Source organism: Dermochelys coriacea, chromosome 19 (genome assembly GCF_009764565.3).
Source record: "Dermochelys coriacea isolate rDerCor1 chromosome 19, rDerCor1.pri.v4, whole genome shotgun sequence".
Taxonomy (NCBI): domain Eukaryota; kingdom Metazoa; phylum Chordata; order Testudines; family Dermochelyidae; genus Dermochelys; species Dermochelys coriacea.
In genome coordinates this window covers 8,229,002-8,251,174 of record NC_050086.2, presented here as the reverse complement: position 1 = coordinate 8,251,174, position 22,173 = coordinate 8,229,002, and the positions used below count along the sequence as shown (strand labels likewise).

The following is a 22,173-nucleotide window of genomic DNA, read 5'->3' as shown; positions in this document are numbered from 1 at the left end:
GACCAACTTGCTTCTGTGGGCAAAAGAGCCAAGCTTTAGAGCGACACCTAGGGCAGGCCTGTGTCAGACCCAGCCGGCAGGGTGCCCGTGGGTCAGCCCCACAGGCTGATGCCCTCTGTGGTGCAGGAGCTCGCCCCAGCCTCGGGCATGGGCTCCCGGGACCTGCCCTCTCCCATTGTGCCCGAGCTGTGACAATCCCAGGGGCAGCACGTGCCGCCAGCGTGCCCCAGGAACCACGTGGCCATTGCCTCGCTGGCGATGGCTCGTCCGCTCAACATCCGCCGCTCTAGCGACGGCGTCGGCCCTGCTCGTCACGTGGTCGGCGCCCGTGTTCCCCTTTTGGCCCGTCTCGGCTCCCGTCTCGTGGGCGGAAGGGCGGGGCCTGGGCAAGGCGTCGCCGCTGATGGAGGCGCGCTGGCTGCTGCTGTTGGTAGCCGGGGCGGCCTGCGGGCCCCGCTACAGCCCGGACTGGCCCAGCCTGGACGCGAGGCCGCTGCCGGCGTGGTTCGACCAGGCCAAGGTGGGGGTGTTCGTGCACTGGGGGGTGTTCTCGGTGCCGGCCTATGGCTCCGAGTGGTTCTGGTGGCACTGGCAGGGCGAGCGCCGCGCCGACTACGAGCGCTTCGTGCGGGAGCGCTACCCGCCCAACACCACCTACGCCGACTTCGCCTCGCGCTTCACCGCCCGCGACTTCCGCCCGCGCTACTGGGCCTGGCTCTTCGAGCAGGCCGGCGCCAGGTCAGTCCCGGCGGGCGGGAGCCGGCACTGGTGACTGGGGGGAGTGAGGCGCCCCTCGGTCTCTAAGGGGGAGTAGCCTGCGGGTGAGCAGAGACGGGGTGGGGCTGTTGGCACTGGTGACTGGGGGGAGTGAGGCGCCCCTCGGTCTCTAAGGGGGAGTAGCCTGCGGGTGAGCGAGGTGGGGGTGGGGGTGTTGGCACTGGTGACTGGGGGGGGAGTGAGGGGCCCCTCGGTCTCTAATGGGGAGTAGCCTGCGGGTGAGCAGAGACGGGGTGGGGGTGTTGGCACTGGTGACTGGGGGGAGTGAGGCGCCCCTCGGTCTCTAATGGGGAGTAGCTTGCGGGTGAGCAGAGACGGGGTGGGGGTGTTGGCACTGGTGACTGGGGGGAGTGAGGGGCCCCTCGGTCTCTAAGGGGGAGTAGCCTCCGGGTGAGCAGAGACGGGGTGGGGCTGTTGGCACCGGTGACTGGGGGGGAGTGAGGGGCCCCTCGGTCTCTAATGGGGAGTAGCCTGCGGGTGAGCAGAGACGGGGTGGGGGTGTTGGCACTGGTGACTGGGGGGGGAGTGAGGGGCCCCTCGGTCTCTAATGGGGAGTAGCCTGCGGGTGAGCGACATGGGGGTGGGGGTGATGGCACTGGTGATTTGGGGGGGAGGAGTGAGGGGCCCCTCGGTCTCTAATGGGGAGTAGCCTGCGGGTGAGCAGAGACGGGGGTGGGGGTGTTGGCACTGGTGACTGGGGGGGAGTGAGGGGCCCCTCGGTCTCTAATGGGGAGTAGCCTGCGGGTGAGCGAGATGGGGGTGGGGGTGATGGCACTGGTGATTTGGGGGGGAGGAGTGAGGGGCCCCTTGGTCTCTAATGGGGAGTAGCCTGCAGGTGAGCGAGGTGGGGGTGGGGGTGTTGGCACCAGTGACTGGGGGGGAGTGAGGGGCCCCTTGGTCTCTAATGGGGAGTAGCCTGCGGGTGAGCAGAGACGGGGTGGGGGTGTTGGCACTGGTGGCTGGGGGGGAGTGAGGGGCCCCTTAGTCTCTAATGGGGAGTAGCCTGTGGGTGAGCAGAGGTGGGGGTGTTGGCACTGGTGACTGGGGGGGAGTGAGGGGCCCCTCGGTCTCTAATGGGGAGTAGCCTGCGGGTGAGCGAGGTGGGGGTGTTGGCACTGGTGATTTGTGGGGGAGGAGTGAGGGGCCCCTTGGTCTCTAATGGGGAGTAGCCTGCGGGTGAGCGAGATGGGGGTGGGGGTGTTGGCACTGGTGACTTTGGGGGGGAGTGAGGGGCCCCTTGGTCTCTAATGGGGAGTAGCCTGCGGGTGAGCAGAGACGGGGGTGGGGGTGTTGGCACTGGTGACTGGGGGGGAGTGAGGGGCCCCTTTGTCTCTTAATGGGGAGTAGCCTGCGGGTGGGCGAGGTGGGGGTGTTGGCACTGGTGACTTTGGAGGCGAGTGAGGGGGCCCCTTGGTCTCTAATGGGGAGTAGCCTAGGGGCTGGGCTGAGAGTGCAAACCAGGGCAAGGGGGCACCCTGAGGGCAGAGCAAGCAGTAGCTGGGTGGGGAGGGGAATAGAAGACTGGGAGCAGGTAGCCTCTGTGATGGCAGGGTGGCCCTGGGCTCTGCTGGGGAAAAAAGGTCCAGGGGGGTCCTGTGGGGCAGGAGTTCAGTGGGTGCCTTCACTGGTGACCTTTGTGCACATAAAACATCTTTAGGGGCCATTGGTCTGCTCCATCCCGGGATCCAGAGCCACTCCAGTGGGCAGAGCGTACATAGGGCAGAACCCTGGTTCCTATAGTGTATTTCCCTGCTGGGGCCAACCCCTGGATTGTAGCAGCCTGAGGATGCATCATTCCCAGGAAAGGAACACATTCATGGATTTTAAATCTTGCATTAATCAAAGCTAGAGCCAGAGGGAACCAGTTTCTGCTGCCTTCCACCAGAGCAAATGTCAAGTGATTTACTTGAGTAACTGCTTCCTTTTTTAGCCAATGGACAGTCCCTTTCTGAGACCTTAGTGAGATATGGTTTCTACAGACTTACACAAAGCAAGAATGATTTCATTTTGTAAAATGAGTCTCAAAACAATTACGTTCACTGGAACTATGGAAGCACTTGGAAGTGGTGGTTTATCACTCAGTCAGTGGCTTTAATGTGTCTAACTTTGAAAGTGGATTTAGTGCTGTTGAAAGATGCCACTCTGACTGCACTGATTTTTATTCTTAGGTTTACCCTTTTGCCCTTAGAAGTTCTCCCTCCACTTTGAGGGCAAGGCATTTGTTTCATTACTTGTGTTCTGTCTGCATTTTATCAGCACTAAAATTCATTTAAAACTCCTAAACTCTTGGGAGAGAACTTGCAAACAGGTACAGTCAGAAAAGGAATCTGAGACAGCTCTTGGATATGGAGTATCTTAGGTAGGTTCTATTTCCTTCTGAACAAGGGGCTTTGATTTCCGCAGGTACGTTGTGCTGACTACAAAGCATCATGAGGGCTTCACAAACTGGGGGTCTCCTGTGTCCTGGAACTGGAATTCTATGGATATAGGGCCCCATCGAGACCTAGTGGGTGAACTGGGACAAGCTCTCAGAGAAAGGTATGTCACTGCTCTTGTACATACTGGCAAAACTTTGTTACCCAAGAATTATTTCCAGTTCTTGAATTAGATGCCCATTAGTGTCTCCTAGTTCTTTTTGATAAATTTGTCCCTAAGCACATACTTTTCAACAAAACTGTTTTGTCTCAGGGTAAGAGAACTCTCGTACCCAAATCTCCTGTTGGTTTCCTACAGGATGGCGGCAGGGTCCAGGGAATAGGGCATGGGAATCAGAGTGTGACAACCTGGGCTATATTCCAGACGTTACCACTAACTCACTGTGTGACTTTAGGCAAGTTACTCAGTCTCTCTCATATGTGAGGAAAGGAGTGTGATATTTACCCACCTTTTGGAAGTATTTTTAAACCTATGAATAGATATAGCATTCTCTAATGCAGACTCAGCACTGAATACTACAGTAGTACGTGCTTGTCTTTTTTTTTTTTTTTTTTTAAGTATTGTAAGCTTCACAAGTGCAGTGAATATGCAGAGATCTTTTTTTTTCAAACTGGTACTTTTTTTGTTAACCCAGCTTTCATCTCTTTCCTTTCTCTGTTTAATATTTAAGGAACATACGCTATGGACTGTACCATTCTCTCTTAGAGTGGTTTAATCCTCTGTATTTAGATGACAAAAAAAATGGCTTCAAGACACAGAATTTTGTCGTTTCAAAAACTATGCCAGAGCTTTATGATCTTGTTTTAAGGTAAGAGCTGCAACCTTTTAGCGCCCCTGAATATTACTGTATTTCTTTATTTGTTAGGGGCATAAGGATGTGGGGCAGAGGAAGAGAGACACTTTAATATTTGCTGTTCAACCACAAGGCAGATCTCGCCTTCCTACAGCAGCAATTTGGGATTTGAGGTGATCTGAGAAGGGGATCATGTTATCTATCTGTGCTTGGGAGCACTTTTTCCTCGATATTATTTACTGGCCGTTATGCCTGCATGGAGACAACTTGCACTTGCCCTCTTTTGTTAGTGCTACACCCCCACTTTGGGAATGAATGATACTCCCATCCTATGCTGCAGCAAGGATCTCCCTCATGGGTGTGTGCTTTTTGTTCCCCCCACCAGGCAAATTTCCTGGTTATATCATACAATAGGAGAAGTATGTGAAAGCAAAGATAATTGTCACACGGCAGTATTTTTAATTCTTGCTTATGAAGTTTAGTCTTCTCTTTGGGCTGGGCCAGAAGTGGGAATGTTAAATTTTCTAGCAACATTCATCTGTCTCCTAGGTATAAACCAGATCTGGTTTGGTCAGATGGTGACTGGGAGGGTCCGGACACATATTGGAACTCTACTTCTTTCCTTGCCTGGCTTTATAATGATAGTCCTGTCAAGGTACTGCTCTCAGCATTTCCTTCATGTCTTCTGGCCATTACATAAATATGGAAAATCGGGCAGCTTCTAATACTGGCAGAATCTAAGTCAAAAACCTTAGATGCCCTCAACAATTTATATGCTTCGACTGATCCTAAAGTATTTGACCTTTTAATCAAAAATAATGAATGTACTTGTTATCGGGAGACTAGTTCCAAAGATCCCAGAACAAAATCCATAAACTTGTTCCTTTGAAACACTGCAGCAGAAGGATTGAGTGTCTAAGTCAAAACATTTTCTACTCTGAACTGTCTCTCATCATTCTAGGATACTGTTGTGGTAAATGACCGTTGGTGCAATAACTGCTCCTGCCATCATGGAGGATACTATAACTGTGCCGATAAATACAAGCCGGGCACCCTGCCACAGCACAAGTGGGAGATGTGCACGTCTATTGACAAACAATCTTGGGGCTATCGAAGCAACATGCAAGTCAATGAGCTCATGGATGAATCAAGTATTATCTCGGTAAGAACATTTTAATATAAATAGGGGGATTGCTGGGGATTAGAGTTGTCTACTTTATCTGGCAAAACAGTATGATAGGGTGATGGCTAAAGTAGCAGGTTCTTTCTTTCGTAGTCAAGAGGGAAAGTAAAGTGGATTCATGTTTTCCTGTCACAGGAACTAGTGCAGACTGTGAGTTTTGGAGGCAACTATCTTCTCAATGTGGGCCCTACAAAAGAAGGGGTAATTGTTCCAATCTTTCAAGAAAGGCTTCTGTCCCTTGGAAAATGGCTGCGTGTTAATGGAGAGGCAATTTATGCTTCTAAGCCGTGGAGGGTGCAGATGGAGAACACCACAATCGATGCATGGTAAGGATTACTTTACACAAGACCGCTCTGAAACAGCCACCCATCTCAGGCTGTGGTCTCATGAGCAAAGAAGGGTTGAGCTCGCTACTCTGAGAGCTCCAAAGAAAAATAAACACTAGAAAGACGTTGATTCACAAGTTGCCCTCTACTCTCTGAGTATTGGACTGTTGCCCCATGCTATAAATAAATTAAATAAAAAATCAAAAGTAAAACACTAAAGATTCCATGATGCTTCTCCTGAGTAGGAGTGTTTAACCCCATGGTCTTGGCTAAAATCTTTAGTTGCATGACTGCATTTTGTCTCCCTAAACTCCTGTGGTTGGCTTATTATGGTGGTATTTACTTCTCAGATTCTTGTGAAATGGATCTGTGCGCTGTTACTCAGCAACTGCATTTCCTCAGAGGAAGAGGTGTATAGTAAGTGTGTAAGGAGACCAGAACACAACAAACCTAAACTGTTTTTAAAGAGAATAATGAAATGACCAACATGAAGCTTCACAAGAGCTTAATCTACACTAGTGATCACAGCAGCTTAAAGCAAGGCCATGTTGCAAGGTGACCTTTGTCTTTAGGGAGCCTATGTGGACTTTGTTTAGCTTTACTCAGTCCCTGCTGACTGGATAAATGGTGGTTCCAAAGTATTGAGGTATGCAAGGAAAGCAGGGGACCCCGTGCGGCTAGCTTTCCCAATATGACTAGACTGATTAATGGGGGGGGGGGGCATGCACTTTTTGCTTTACTTCTGACAAAGCCAGATGCTTGTCTCCCTCTGTATTTTTTGGTGATCTACACACCTCTGTACACCATCTTATATTCCCTCAGGTACACTTCTAAAAGATCAGCTGTCTATGCCATCTTTCTGACCTGGCCAGAGGGTGGTGTGTTGAAGCTGTCTTCACCTATTCCATCTTCAAGCACCCAAGTAAGGAATCTGAAGAGTAGATAATTAATTAATCTCACGAGTCCATATCGGTACATAAAGGCTGAGATGGCCCAGCCTGGGTTCCATTAAATATCTGGTGAAAGTATATATAAAGTTGTCTTCCCTTACTTCTAGTCTTGGGTCTTCTCTGTCACAAAGATGTCATAAAGGAGTTGCGATCCCTCTTTCTGTGTGTTCACCTTGCTTTAAGCCACCATTATTCTCTAAAAAACGCTGGATAGGACTTGTCAGCACTGCTTGTTCACCTGACATAGTACCGGCAGGGGCATTTCTTCCACAGAGTTCCCAGCTTCTGTTGACTTGATTTGCTATGAAATGAGCCAAGGCTCCCAAAAAGCAGTAGGACCACTCCGACAGGGCAACACAAACTAAAAAAACTATTAAACTACTCACTGCAAATGGCACAGGGAGGGGGCTGTGTCATCTTCAAACGGCCATAAGAAAAATCTCCCCAGTGAAGAACCATAGGCAGATGCTGGGCCAAAAATGTGCCTTGTACAGTACTCTGCAGCTCAGTAAACTCTGGTGGGATGGAAAGTAGTTGGGGCTAGCTCAACCCCTTGAGTGTCTGCAAATACATTGAACTTGCTGACTAAGATGTATTGAAACAGGAAGTATGTGCATGAAGCAATAGATGAGTATTGTTCTTTCCCTCTTTCTTCAGGTGACTATGCTGGGGTTCTCTGAGACACTGAAGTGGGAGAAGGCCCTATATAAAGGGTTGCTGATCACTTTGCCCTATGTACCTCCATCTGTTCTCCCAGTGCCGTGTTGCTGGACTCTCAAGCTAGAAGGTGTGGCATGATAGTGACTTTGAAGAAAAGCAAGGAACTAGATCGCTTTTTTGCTTTGATCTGATATTTTTTTGAAGGTGAAGGGATCTTAATAAATTGTTTTTCTTGCTCATCTAAGAGAGTACCTTTGAACCATTCTGGCCAAGAAAACAGGTAGGTCAGTGCATCTTGGGTGGGAATGAAGGCCTGACCTATACGCAACATTTCATCTGTCTGAGAGACATGGCCAGCAATAGTAATGTTCTGTTGCTGGATTTTGACCTCTGAGTGTGGTCAGACTGCTGTGATGAGAGATCCTTAGCTGGGCTTCTTGGCAGCTGTTATCACTTCATCACCTTTAACCATGACACTGCAGCCTAATAGGCATGACAGTCACATAAGGTGGATGGGAGTGTGAACAAATTTAGTGTAGGACAGCTACAAAGTTGGTTGAATTAGGATCTGCAACCTGCAAACACAGAATGTGAATAAATGGCACTTGGTTACTACAGTGATGGGTACATTAGAAATGCTTAAGATTGACAAAACAAATGACGGTCACCCTGCCAAGAGGGTGCTTACCTGCTAAAGGAGAGATTTCACATTTTTAATTATCGAAATGTTCAAGATACAGCTGTTACCAAACTATGGAGGGATGTAACTATTCCTTGTTTATGATCAAGGAATATGCCTTGGACTGGTGTGTAAGTCTGCACCATCAAACTAAGCAAAACCAAAGCAGGAAAAAACATCCACTGCTTCAGGACAAGAGCAGGTCTTCACTGAAGCTGTCCACTGCACCTGTGTTTTAACATATCAGCTCAGGAGCTCTGAAACTGAATATTTTATACTGACTGATTTGAATATTCATGTCACTTAAATGGCATAATCTGCTTCTTGAAACCTAGTCTTTAACTCTAATCAAAATGCAGTAGCCTAACTTTATTTTCTGGTGTGTGAAATTTATTAAACATCCTGTCTTTGAGTCCATTATGCCATTTAAAGTGTAATTGGAATTAAACACTTTTTCAGATTCTTATGTGCAATGTATTTCATCTGTAAATTTAAAAAATAAAATTCTATTAAAACACTGCTGCATTCATTTCATGTGAATTAAAGCTGAATTAGGTGTGATTACAAATATTTATAATGTAAAATACACAGATTATATAAATGTTTGAAAGAGATTAGATGTAATGAATTTAAAGAATGAATCTGAGCTGTCTCTAACATTCCTATAAACTTAACTGAATTTAAATTCTTGTCCTTAAAATGTGGGTGTAGTTACATTTGTGGAAAGAGCTGTAAGCAGCTGGTAATCTGTTCTTGTAAGTCTTTGCAGAGGTACTGTTGGTCTGACTTAAAATCAATATAATTCTTCAGTTTTGTTAAACAAAAAAGCCCCTCTCAGTACTTATATTTGATAAGTTTGTAAAGGAAGGATTTTATAGCACATCCAGATTAAAATTATGAAAGGCTGTTCTGAGTCTGCAATTTACTAGAGCAGGCGGGGAGGAAAGTGCTTGTAGACACAAGTGTCACTGTTCAAAGTGTTGTATAGCAACTCAACAACAGTGTGCTGCAAAGCAGAAGATAGCAGACTCAATATAAATGTGGCTTGGAGCAATGGCTCTCAAGCTTTCCAGAGAACTGTACCCCTTTCAGGAGTCTGATGGGCCCTAAGTCCCTTCCACTCCTCCACATCTGAGAGCCTATTGCCATGATAGGTTTCAGAGTAGCAGCCGTGTTAGTCTGTATCCGCAAAAAGAACAGGAGGACTTGTGGCACCTTTAGAGACTAACAAATTTATTTGCGCATAAGCTTTCTTGAGCTACAGCTCCCTTCATCCGCTACGTGCCTCCGATGAAGTGAGCTGCAGCTCACGGAAGCTTATGCTCAAATAAATTTGTCAGGCTCGAAGGGCTCACAAGTCCTCCTGGTCCTTTTTCTTCTCACCATGCGGTGCTTCAGCCCCATCTCCTGCAAGCCTCAGGTCTGGAGTGGGAAAGGGCCACGGGCAGCTCCCGTCCAGAGCCATGGGACGCTGGCTCGGAACAGGGCCGGAGGGCGGTGCTGAGCCTGGGCCTAACTCTGCCCCGGCCGGCTCCCGAGACCCACTAGCGCGCAGCTGGCGGGGCGAGCCGCGGAGCCTCCAGTGGCTTGGGTCACGTGCTCGGCGGCGGCGGGGGGGGGGGAGAGACGGAGAGGTCACATGACAAGAGGGCGTCTGTCACGTGAGCGTCCCAAGATGGTGGCCGCCAAGCGAGCGCTTCCGTGGTTGGCGGCCTCGCTCCGCCCGGTGAGTGGCTCCCCCCTTCCCGCGGGGCTCCGGCCTCCCCCGGGCCCTCGCATCTCTTCAGGGAGCCGAGCGCCTCGTTGTGCCCCAGGCTGCCACCCCCTCTTCTGCTGAGCTAATAGCAACGCCGCCGTCCGGCTTCTCCGGAGAGCTCGGGGCCCGTCTACACTACGGGGGCCACGACCACCCTGTAGCCCTCCGGGGGCAGCTAATCCTCCTCTCTGAGAGGCGGTGGGCCGCGGAGTCCCTCCCTTGACCTCGCTGCCTCTGCGCCGGGCGTTAGCCTGACTACAGCGCCCAGGGCACACGCTTGTTCACAGCCCTGAGCGAAGTAGCTCGGCTGACCTAAGTTTAAAGTGCGGACCTGGCCTGACTCTGAACCAGTTCCAGATTTACGTAGTGGTGCTGCCCTCGCTGCCTGGGGTCACGGAGCAGGTATTTAGTTATGGGCTTATCGCGCTGGTCCTTTCAGCTCTTTCGGACCCCTTTAAGGAGAGAGTGCTGTATACATAGTCGGTCTACAAAGGGCTATGCTGGCTAATTGGTCAAGTGTTGCCAGTTCTTCTGATTTCATCACGAGAGTCCTGATAGTTGGTACTAAACTCTGGTTCCTGGATTCATTTGCGAGTCTCTCAGCTATTCTTTAAAACACAACCGAACAAAAAAAGAGTTTTTAGCTCTCATGGTTGCAGAGAAAAGCCTGAAAATGTGACCCAGATTCCCCTCAAAGGCTCAGAAAGCAGAAGGTAAATACAAAGAATACCCAAATTTATTATTTTTATTTAAAAACTCATGCTTTTGGGGATTGATTCATGATTTTTGAATGCCTGGGATCAACAGTACTCTGACACCTTTTCCATGTTTACTAGTATGTGAAACAATCATAGACACAGTTAATGTTTAAAAAAAAAAAGAGAGAGAGACAAAAACATGAAAAATTGTTGCCCTGTGTGGTTTATAAAGGGTCTTTTTTTCCTGCTCTGTCTTTTGTGTAGATCAGCTCTACGGCAGCTGGCTCCCTTCCCAAACAAGTGAAAATAGTTGAAGTTGGCCCAAGAGATGGACTGCAGAATGAAAAAGTAAGGGACTCTGCTCTCTGTGCTTCGCTTATGACAGAGAGGGTGTTGTAATATCTTGTTGTTTTTAATGTTTGAACATTGTGAGTCTGTTTCAACACTGCCCTGCATTATTTGATTCTCCCAGTCAGAATATATTTGTAGCTCACAATCTCCTCCCCAAAATCCTGTTACTTTTTTCTTCAATTTCCAATACATTTATTGCCATATAAATTGCCAGATGTGTTTTTGTTTATGACAGGTTTCAGAGTAGCAGCCGTGTTAGTCTGTATTCGCAAAAAGAAAAGGAGTACTCCTTTGTGACACCTTAGAGACTAACAAATTTATTTGAGCGTAAGCTTTCATGAGCTACAGCTCACTTCATGCTCAAATAAATTTGTTGGTCTTTAAGGTGCCACAAGTACTCCTTTTCTTTTTGTTAATGAGTCCATTTGCCCTTGTTTCTTGAGGCATTCAGCCTAATCTAATTTCTGTTATACCTTCCCTGTGTATATAATGAGAGGATGATATAATTAACTCACAGGTGAGCTTGTCTTTTATTTGTATTACAAATTATGTTGAACTAGAATTCCCTCTTGTATTCAAAACGGATTTTCATGTCTGCTGCAGGAGGGTAGTTTGCTATTATCCTGGTCCTGCAAAAAGTTAAGCACATGCATGACTTTATGCAGCTCAGTAACACCATTGAACTCAATGGGTCTGCCCATGTATGTAAACCTAAGCTTTGCTTACAGCTCTGCAGTATTAGGGTCTAATACCTACTGTAATTAAATTCCTGAGAGAGAACACAAATAAAACTACTGAGGACATATGCAAGGCTGCTGAGCTAAGGGCTGTTCCGTTCTGTCTTAAGTCAGTTGCTTTGTTTACCTGTTTTAAAAAAAAAAAATCTGTCAGCGCTGAACAGTATGTGAAGGGTAAAGTCTGTACAGCCTAGGCAGCAAGAGTGAGAGGTATGGTATAGCAAAAATTCCATTGTTAGCTTGTTGGGAAAGAGCCATGTTTTGTAGCTGATGCTGGAGAGCTCCAGTTCGTAGTGTGATGACATAGCTGTGATATATCCCCCATTAAGGGGGAAGTGAGACTTCTTTTGAACAGTTCATCCAGAGTCTACTGCAGTGCACAAAATGGAGGGAGGCCCTGCATGCGTCACAACAGCACTTAATAACAGCTGTGAACTCAGTTGTAGCTGAACTCATTGCAACTTTATTGCAGCCTAGCTAGGCCAGGGCTAAAGCAGAGGTGGGCAAAGTATGGCCCGCAGGCCACATCCAGTCTGGCCCTTGAGCTCCAGGCCAGGGAGTCTAGCCCCCAGCCCCTCCCCCGCAGCTTCAGCGTGCCATGCTGCCGGCCCGCTGCTCCTGCCCGGCGGTGGGGCTGCGAGCTCCTGCTACTCTGAGCAACATGGTAAGAGGGTGGGGAGCGGGGGGGGGGGTTGGATAAGGGGCAGGGGTACTAGGGGGGCAGTCAGGGGACAGGGAGCAGGGGGGGTTGGATGGGTTGGGGGTTCTGGGGGGGGTGCGGTCAGGGTATGGGGAATGGGGGAGTTGGATAGGCATGGGAGTCCTAGGGGGACTGTCAGGGGGCAGGGGTGTGGATAGGGTTTGGGGTAATCAGGGGACAGGGAGCAGGAGGGGTTGGATGGGGGATGGTGGTTGGGGCAGGGGGTCCTGGGAGGGAGCAGTCAGGAGAGAAGGAGCGGGGTGGGGGCGGTTGGATGGGTCGGGGGTCCTGAGGGGAGCAGTGAGGGGGTGGATAGGGGACGGGGGCCAGGCTGTTTGGGGAGGCACAGCCTTCCCTACCTGGCCCGCCATACAGTTTTGCACCCTGATGTGGCCCTCTGGCCAAAAAGTTTGCCCACCTCTGGGCTAAAGCCTGGGCCTCTTAAGTTGCTTTTCTTGTGGTTTAGGTCCTGTCCACACAGGCCAGACCAAACTGATCATAACCCTTTTCAGCCACAGCTGTTAACAGCCATAGTTAAATTCAGTTGCTGTGGCTGTGTGGATAGTGCCTTTGCTTCAGTGGGAATTAAGAGCAGTCTGCAGGATTGGCCTCTTAATTATCTGTGTGATTGGCTTCTACTTCTGAGGATGTTCCATATGACCATTGCACAAGTATTCTGCTTTGGATGGGCTAGCAGCAGAGTGAAACTGACAGGGGATTGTTGAAAAAATTTCTCTAAATTCTGAATAGTACTTTGCTTAGAAACTCATAGAATAAAGACAGGTTTCAGAGTAGCAGCCTGAGTAGCTTTTTGTATTTGCAAAAAGAAAAGGAGGACTTGTGGCACCTTAGAGACTAACAAATTTATTTGAGCATAAACTTTCGTGAGCTATAGAAAGCTTATGCTCAAATAAATTTTAGTCTCTAAGGTGCCACAAGTACTCCTTTTCTTTTTTCATAGAATAAAGCATCACATTTTACTTAAAGATCATATTATAATAGATAACAGAACAAATCCTTTAATAAAGTAGATCTGTATTATCACTTTTAGTTTCTTCTGAAAAAGGAGTTTTTCAACAAATGTATAATCTTTTGCTGTATTAACAAGATTTGTTTAAAGTAACTTTAATCTAGGGATGTTTCTCTTTCTTCCCTGTAGAATATTGTCCCTACACAGGTGAAAATCAGCTTAATTAATATGCTGTCTGAAACAGGACTTCCGGTCATAGAGGCTACCAGTTTTGTGTCTCCCAAATGGGTTCCTCAGGTCAGTAGCTGGGATTACTTGAGATTTTGTGTGATCAGAAAGTGGATTTCAATATGGTTGCAGAAAGTTAGTTGTTAGCCTGTTAATATTCTATTTTACACTGTTAAATATCGTCTTAAACTTTCCTGAGTCAGAAATAACCTAACATTGCTTCACTGGCCTGTTCTCTGTTATAGTTAGATCACTTATAGCATTTATTATTATTTGTGTTATGCTAGGCCCTATAAACTCCAATCAGGGATTAGGGCCTTATTATACAGAACACTGTGTTAACACATAACAGAGTCCTTGTCTCAAAGAGTTTGCAATCAAGTATAAGACGAGATGACCAGTAGAGTGAGGGAGCATAGGGTGATATTAAACCAGTCATAATTGCCTCATGATTAATAGGACAGACTAGAGCTTCCCTTTGAACACCAGTGAAGAATAAGTGCAGATTCAAATGGACACACAACAAAAAGAGCAAGAGAGATCCTCTCCTTGAGTGGATGACTCTTAAGTGATCACTTTCAAATATCCCCAATGTTTCCAGTACAGTTTTGTTTGGCTTTTAAAGAGCCATCTCTTTAAGTCTTGATTTTTTGCTAGTCCCTTGGATTCTCATTTGAGACACGGTCTTAAGAAGCTTTTTTTTAACTCACTGAATAAATAACCTCTTCATATATTCTAAAGTTTTTCTCCATTTGCTGGTTAGATGGCTGACCACACAGAAGTCTTGCAGGGAATTCAGAAATTTCCTGGTGTCAGCTACCCAGTACTGACCCCTAATCTTAAAGGATTTCAAGCAGCGGTAAGAGAAATGTATTGTGTTTTGGATCTGAGTTCTCTAGTGTGCATTATGCATGTCATTGTTTGGGTGGGAGCACTTCAAACAAGTGGGAGATATGTAGAAATTGTATTTTATAACATTTCCTCTGATTTTTGTTTTTAATATCAACATGCAGCAGGCAGCTCTTGTAGTTTATCTAAAGAGTGTCTTTCCTAGTGGGGAACTTGAAACATGCCACTTATAATGCAAAAATCTGTGTTCTTGATTCGAGCCCTGCCCCGCCTCACTTCTGGTGATCAGCCATGGTATTTCTGTCTAAACAAACCCTTCTGTCCCTGCTTCCACTATATCCTGTGGAAGTGGCTTCAGTGCTGCATTTATGGCTTTGCAATCATTTCCATGACACACTCAGATGTCTCAAATCAAGGATTATGTTTTTGCTGTGGGGTGAATTGAGATGAGAATCTGGTTTGTAAGGGAAAAAGCTCTTATATTAAAAACAGACAGCTTCAGAAATTGCAAAGGGTCTACAGAGCATGGCTGACAAAAAAACAAAAAAACAAAAAACAACAACAAAAAACAAACCATTAGGTTTCTTTTCAACATACTCTGTACAAAATGTCTTCGGGGAAAATTCTCTCTAGGGGAAAATAAATTTTAAAATTACAAACCTATAAAACCAATAATCTCAGTAGAATAAGGTTTTGTTCCAGTAATGATCTGTAACTGCACCTCTGGAGTAAATAGCTTTATCCCTTCAACGTATATCTTCACTGATACAGGCTGCTACGGCCACACAAATTCCTCATTCCATTGAAGTTATTGCTGATACATACTTGTTAGGCAAAATGTGAAGTGGCAGTATTATCACGTGGCTCTACCAGTAATGTGCAAGAATCCGAGCTCCACAATAAATCATGCAAGTATAACAAGAAGAATATTGACTTGTCCAATGCAGCCAGTGATAACACTGAGTTTAACTGCTTGCTGCTGAGTCAATGGGAACTGGGGCCTGATCGTTGGGTTTGAAGTCAATGGGAGTGGAAAATGCTCAGCACCTTGCAGGATCAGACCTTTTACAAGTGCTTTATTAGCAACAGAAATGAGTCCTTCTGTTCTTTCTCATCTCCCTGTTGGAAGGTGGCAGCAGGGGCCAAGGAGGTGTCTATCTTTGGAGCAGCTTCTGAACTCTTCACTAAGAAGAACATTAACTGTTCCATAGAGGAGAGTTTGCAGAGGTTCAGTGAAGTGATGCATGCAGCAGGAGCAGCCAGTGTTCCAGTCAGAGGGTAAGAAAGCCCAGTGCTATATCAAACCAGTTTGTTAACCTGTGCTAATGATGTCAAACCATATAGGAAAAGTAAGACTACTGGGGCATGGGCTAATACCCAAGGCTAATATGGTTGGGGAGGTGATGACCACTTAACTGTACTGGTTTGAAGCCATTCCTGTACCCGCAAAAACAGTGCAGCCTGGGACCTCTCTCCCGTCCCATTTGCTGCTTATGACCCACCTTAAATTCTCAGGAGCAGAGGAGGGGGATTTACTCCAATCTCTTTTTATGCTGATTTTATTTACTTTGCTTCATGGTCTGCATGACTTTGGAAACAAAAGAATCCTAATCCCTTTTCATTGACCAGATACCGTTATTGAGTCATTTTCCTCTCTTCTACAATGGTCAAACTGTGCTGATGTTACTTGTAAGAGTAACTTGTCCTGAACCAAGCTCCTGGCTAGGAGTACATCATATGACTAGGTCTCTCAAATTCGGTTCTCTCAGTGCTGTGGGTTACATGTGAATAGGTCTCAAATAATAGAATGTTCCTTTTCCTGTGGAAAACAGATTTCACCACTTTTTAAGCTTCAGTTTTCTTAATGTTTTAATTATATCTTGGGCTCTATCAAAGCAGTGGTTCTCAACCAGGGGAATGCATACCCCTGAGGGTACACAGAGGTCTTCCAGAGGGTACATCAACTCATCTAGATATTTGCCTAGTTTTACACCAGGCTACATAAAAAGCATTAGCGAAGTCAGTACAAACTAAAATTTCATACAATGACTTGTTTATACTGCTCTATATACTATACGCTGAAATGTAAGTACAATATTTTATTCCAATTGATTTATTTTATAATTGTATGATAAAAATGAGTCAGCAGTTTTTCAGTAATAGTGTCCTGTGACACTTTTTTGTATTTTTCTGTCTGATTTTGTAAGCAAGTCGGTTTTAAGTGAGGTGAAATATGGGGGTACACAAGACAAATCAGACTCCTGAAAGGGATATAGCAGTCTGAAAAGGTTGAGAGCCACTATATCAAAGGATCCAGAATTACATTAATTCATTTTCACACAAATACTCCCTACATCGTGGTGTAAAGTATTAAATGGTTAGCAGAGTGCCTGACCCCAGTAATGGCTGCCTGTTTCTTTGTGCAGAGGGAATTATTACAGAGGCTGTAAGCCTTTGTCCATGGAATTCCACCTTTTGGCTTTTGGAAAACTAGAAGAAATTTCCCATTATTTAGAATGCTGCATGTACTGACTGACTTAGCCTGTATTCTATTCTCCCACCACCCCCAAATTCAGCCTGCTAATCTCAGGCTTTATCTGCAGGTATGTCTCTTGTGTTCTTGGTTGTCCCTATGAAGGAAAGATTGCCCCTGCTAAAGTTGCAGAGGTGAGTACACCGTAAATGTAGCCAGAGGCTATCTAATCCTCGGTATGCTTGGGACAAGAATCAGGTGGCCTGAGCTGCTTGGAGGTTTGCTTTTTGCATGAGACAGAATAGGGTGCTGTTTGCTTATGGAGATGCACCTGGAAATTTAATGACCACATCTCCCACCAAGAATTAGGGGTGTTCTTCCAATTGCCAGCTCAGCGAGGAAGTGAGTGCTGAGACAGATTTAATTGGAAGTGGTATTCTTCGCTTCTTGTCCTCTCTACTGTGCATATCTAGTGTTCCTGGGTGCAGTCTGATGATTGTCCTTTTCCACCCCAGAGGTGGCTGCATTTTCAGGGCAAGTGAAACGATCCCTCTCTATAGCTTGTGTCTCAATTTGTGAAGTGCTTTGGGATCCTAATAGCAAATCTGTTTTCTCATTAAGTGTGTCATTTTGGGGGCAGGTATCCAAGAAGATGTACTCAATGGGGTGCTACGAGATTTCCCTGGGTGACACCATCGGTGTTGGGACCCCTGGGAGCATGAAGGAAATGCTCTCTGCAGTCATGAAAGAGGTACCCGTTGGGGCCCTGGCTGTTCACTGCCATGATACCTATGGGCAGGCTCTCGCCAACACCTTAGTAGCACTTCAGGTAAGTGTTCCTTTGCTTCAGTGAACAATATCTGTGGGTTTTGTCTCCCCTCATGTGCTGAGGGTCTCTCACTGTCCCCTTTCCTGTGTGCGCGTGCGTGTAGGTATATATGCAAACCAAGAAAATCATGGTGGGTGTGAGTGAAAACTGTCACAAGTCCCCTAGCTGTGCCTTGGTTTGGTTCAGGTACATCAGCACTTGGGGTTCTTAACCCAGTGGTATCCGAGTAACGGATTATGCAGGGTTCCATATGGGCTGCAGTAACTAGACTCAACGTTCTTTGCAGTGAGCAGTATCTGAAACAAGCACTTTGGTACGTTTGCATGCTCTGCTCATGAATTACAACAGTCTGTCAATCTGCTGTAGCGAGGGAAGTGTTAATAGCACTTTATGGCCCTGAGAATGAGTTAATAGAAGATCATGCATATGTGCAAACTAGTATAGGACATTTCCATCGGAACATCACTGATATGGGCTGGTCTCGTATCTTTTGACACATGAGAGTAAAACGAGCGTGCTGGGTGCTTCACCTATCTGGGCTGCGTTAGGGACTGGACTTTAACAATTCTCAGGACTGTCAGTGGCCTGGATTTGGCACAGCTCTCTCCTATGCAGCCAGGCATGAGGGACTGACCAGGACACTGTCCAAAATGCCTGTTCAGTTCTTTATTAAATTTCTTCCCCAAGCCAGAGGATGCTTGTACCTTTGACCCAAACGTGGGCAGTGTTGTTCTGATTTACAGTATGATGGGACCAGAGCTGCAGACAGTTTTACAGACGCCTGTTTTTTTATTCAGATGGGTGTGAGCGTGGTCGATTCCTCAGTTGCTGGTCTCGGAGGCTGCCCGTACGCACAAGGAGCATCAGGAAATGTAGCTACAGAAGACTTGGTGTACATGCTACATGGCCTGGGGATTCATACCGTAAGTACAGCGGGCTCACAGTTGTCATGGCACTGCCCGCTCACATTGCTCTCCATCGGGGCTTGAAACGTGGCTTTGAAACTTGACCTACAGACTCCCTGACTGGCAGACATAGCTTCCCTGTACTCGGGTGGCTGCCACCCAAATACAGCGAGGCTCTGTCTGGCTGAAGGAGCCCTTGTTGTCTGTCACGGCAAGGATAAGGGAGTGGATTGGAATCAGTGAGTCTGGACTTGAGGGCGTTAAAGCAAACATCCAGAAAACCCAGCCCACACTGAGCAATAATAAGTAACGAACTTCCTACACGTCACTTTCTACGAGTGCACAGGGGAAAGAATATGGGCACAGCTGATCATTGTTCCAGCTTCAAAGGTCATTGTGTCCCCTCTTCCCCCCAGCCCCATTCCCTCTGGATTTAGCCTCACTCCTTTATGGTGCTTTTGACCTTGAGTTTCTCCCTTCCCCCACTCCTTCCCTGAGTGCACACTAAGGAATGCGTGACTTTAAATGCCGCTGTCAGAGTTGCACTAGTGACCAGTTACCCAAGAGTCTTACCAAAACAGCATACCATTTTCCGAAGCTGCCCACCAGTCTGGAATGTTGTGGCATAGTTGTTGTGCAGCCCACACAGCAAGTGCATGTACAAACTGTTGTATCTCTGTCTCGTAAAGGGAGTGGATCTACAGAAGCTGATGGAGGCAGGTGTGTTTATCTGCAAAGCACTGAACAGAAGAACCAGCTCCAAAGTGGTTCAGGCTTCCTGCAAACTGTGACACGGATCAGTTTCTCCTCCGACAAGTCAGCAAAGAGAGCCTCAGTGCAGATCTGGAGCCCTGCCAAGTTTACATTTGCTGCCTGGGTTGTGCTTAAATATTCCCTTTTGCGCTCTGGACTTGGCGAATGGGAGATGATATATAGTAGAATCTACAAAGAAATGAAATAAATAAGATTGCTATAGCAGACCTAGATGAACATATTACACATCTTTAAAGAGAGAAGGGAGCTGGCCTCTGACAATGCTGTCATGAAATGGACAAACTTGTAGAAGAGTAAGGGACACAACGGTTGGTTTTACGCAGAGAACAGAAGGCAGTAGGCACCTTGGAAACTTCTTTGAGCTTTCTTAATAGGAGTAATGGATTTTTTTGTTTGAGGTTAACATGGAGCTCAGAAGAGCATCCACTCAAGTTAATTACCACCTCCAGGGGATTGTCATCATAGGACTAACACTACAGTGCACCCAGTTAGAGCACTTTCCTTGGGTCGGACTGGTTTTAGCTTCAGAACTACATGGAACAATCCTCTCCTTGCAACATAAGCAAACAGATTGAAAACACAAGGAAGCACCTTTTATTCTATAAATCGGAGTGAATATCAAGGATGTAGATCCAGTTTTGGATCTTAGCTCTTAGTATTCAGTAGTGGAGGATGGTATGGGTCATAAGATGCTTTTCAGATAATTGTCAGTTGTGTTAGGGAAAGATGCAGATTTTATCATCTGAAATATTAGAGTAGCAGAAATCTGGTGTAATTAAACCGGGGAAAGAACAACTTAGTACTAAGTCTGTGACAGGAAATCATATCAAGATAACTACTGTGTGAGCAGCATGCTAATGGGAGAGTGTGGAAGAAGTGCCTTATGGTTACAGGACTGCAGAGAAAATCTAAATCAGAGGTTCTCAAACTTCATTGCACTGTGACACCCTTCTGTCAACAAAAATTACTATATGACCCCAGAATGGGGGACCTGAGCCTGCCTAAGCCCTGCTGCCCCAGATGGTAGGGTCAAAGCCTGAGCCCCACCATGCTGGGTGGCGGGGGCCAAAGCCCACAGAGCTGCAGCTTTGGTCCCGGATGGTGGGGTTTGGCTTTAGCCCCGGGCCCCAGTAAGTCTAAGCCATCCCTGGTGACCTCATTAAAATGGGGTTGTGACCCACTTTGGGGTCCCAACCCATGGTTTGAGAACCACTGACCTAGACCAACAGGGCAAGAAGAAATTAAACAGAACTAGTATAATTTCTGTACTTTGCTTGAATTTCTCATATCAGCTGGAATTGTCAGCCAGCCATTCAGTTTCTGTGGAACTCTTTTGTCACTGAACAAATTATTAAATGCTTTTTCATAAAAGTATGGATAATTAAAAAGAGCCTGAGCCAATTACTAATGCACAAAACTTCTATTGATGGCAGGTGGGCATCTGTTTCATGACTAACCTCTGCTCTCTATTACGTACTTTCCACTGGGATGATCTTTACGGCACCAACATCCTTTTTGCAAAACGCTGGCATCATAAATGTTTATGTAACATCAATAAATTATAAATAAATAAATTAAAAATGGCAGTGCTCAGTGCCTGTTAGTATCCAGCCGATAACACCAGGTTAGTTTTAAAAATGCATTTAATTTTTACAGCATTGGTGGTAATGACATTGTTGTTCCTGCCCTGTAGTGGGGTTCTGTTTTAACAGCTTTTCTGTATCAATCTGTCTCATGGACAGCGCGTTCTAGGGATACCACCTGGCTTTAACTCCTAGGGATGGGACTGTTTTCGTAACAGTACTTTGTTAGCAAAAAGAAAAGGAGTACTTGTGGCACCTTAGAGACCAACACATTTATTTGAGCAAAAGCTCTCACAAAAGCTTATGCTCAAATAAATTTTGTTAGTGTCTAGGGTGCTACAAGTACTCCTTTTTCTTTTTGAGCATACAGACTAACACGGCTGCTACTCTGAAATCTAGCACTGGAGTTAATGTTGGAATTGAGCAAATTTCAAGGCTGGAGAGTGGAAATAAATTCACTCTTAAACCTCTCTGCGGCTCCATGGAAATACAAAATCTCTTGTGAACCAGCAGAGAGGTTGGGGGAAAACCTAGCTGGGGCTCTTTGCTCAGGCTAGGCTGATTTGTGGTTTAGAGATTTGGAGGGCACGCTCTGGCAGCGGGAGTGGGTGAGGTTGCTCTTTGCCCTGCTCTCCTGTGACTAGGGGCTCAGATTTCGAGCTGCTCACCCTCCAGGACTGACCTGGAGTCTCCAGGAATTAAATGTTCTTTAAGTAAAGATCGTCATGTGATGGGTTTCAGAGTAGCAGCCGTGTTAGTCTGTATTCGCAAAAAGAAAAGGAGTACTTGTGGCACCTTAGAGACTAACAAATTTATTTGAGCATAAGCTTTCGTGAGCTACATCCGATGAAGTGAGCTGTAGCTCACGAAAGTTTATGCTCAAATAAATTTGTTAGTCTCTAAGGTGCCACAAGTACTCCTTTTCTTTTTTGCGTCATGTGACGAAATCCCCAGGAATACTCCAACCAAAACTTAAAAAAAAAAAAAAAAAAAAAAAAGTCCTTGTGCTACCTTCCACCCTAACAAGCTTATTTGGGCATAAACTTTCATGGGCTAGAACCCCCTTCATCAGATGTATGAAGTAAAAGGTACAGGAGCAGGGCTAAACACATGAAAGGATGTGGGTTGCTTTACCAAGTGCTTAGCATGCAGGGCCCTGCTCCCCAGGCGGCAATACTGCACCTGGCCCTGCCTGCTTGTGCTGCAGCCTGGGGCGGCAAGGGATGCAGCTGCCTCCCCCTTGCAAAGGGGAGGCTGCAAAGATCCCAAGGCCAAGTCCTGGGGGCAGGACAAGGGCCTGACCCCAGTTCTGAGTGCAGTACTGTAGTCTACCACCCCCTTCGAAGGAAGGAATGGTTTCATCCAATTTCCCCTTCTCTCTCTCTCTTCCCTCCCCCCCCCCGCCTTAGTAGCCAGGGTGGTTTGGCCGAAGTCCTTTCTCGCCCTCCACAGGTAGCGATGGTCTGAACCAAGCTGTAGCTTCCCTTCCCCGTGTCTCTCCGCGCCCCCGAGCTAA

The 22,173-nt window shown here is 46.6% G+C and overlaps 3 protein-coding genes across 5 annotated transcripts in view; all 3 read left to right on the top strand.

The window, feature by feature from the left end:
• CNR2 (cannabinoid receptor 2) overlaps positions 1 to 14,738 on the top strand; it is a 36,186-nt gene extending 21,448 nt beyond the window's left edge. Inside the window, exon 3 of the transcript XR_006278226.1 lies at positions 14,727 to 14,738. The gene's annotated coding sequence lies outside the window, so the exon portion shown is untranslated. The remainder of the gene's footprint in view (positions 1 to 14,726) is intronic.
• On the top strand, positions 157 to 8,321 carry FUCA1 (alpha-L-fucosidase 1). Its single transcript, XM_038377911.2, has 8 exons — positions 157 to 738; positions 3,181 to 3,315; positions 3,884 to 4,021; positions 4,556 to 4,661; positions 4,968 to 5,168; positions 5,325 to 5,515; positions 6,338 to 6,437; positions 7,123 to 8,321. Exons 1-8 carry the CDS (start codon positions 404 to 406, stop codon positions 7,261 to 7,263), a joined length of 1,347 nt encoding a protein of 448 aa, XP_038233839.1. The 5' UTR covers positions 157 to 403; the 3' UTR covers positions 7,264 to 8,321.
• On the top strand, positions 9,197 to 20,661 carry HMGCL (3-hydroxy-3-methylglutaryl-CoA lyase). Of its 3 annotated transcripts, none has more exons than XM_038377866.2 (9): positions 9,197 to 9,530; positions 10,523 to 10,606; positions 13,206 to 13,313; positions 14,008 to 14,103; positions 15,223 to 15,371; positions 16,697 to 16,760; positions 17,207 to 17,395; positions 18,193 to 18,318; positions 18,990 to 20,661. In XM_038377866.2, exons 1-9 carry the CDS (start codon positions 9,444 to 9,446, stop codon positions 19,089 to 19,091), a joined length of 1,005 nt encoding a protein of 334 aa, XP_038233794.1. In that variant the 5' UTR covers positions 9,197 to 9,443; the 3' UTR covers positions 19,092 to 20,661. The 3 variants fall into 3 exon arrangements, with proteins under 3 accessions (XP_038233794.1, XP_043361937.1, XP_043361938.1); XM_043506002.1 differs by having other exon boundaries at positions 9,400 to 9,530; positions 18,139 to 18,318; XM_043506003.1 differs by lacking the exon at positions 9,197 to 9,530 and adding an exon at positions 9,691 to 10,273 and having other exon boundaries at positions 18,139 to 18,318.
• The last annotated feature ends 1,512 nt before the right edge of the window (positions 20,662 to 22,173 follow it).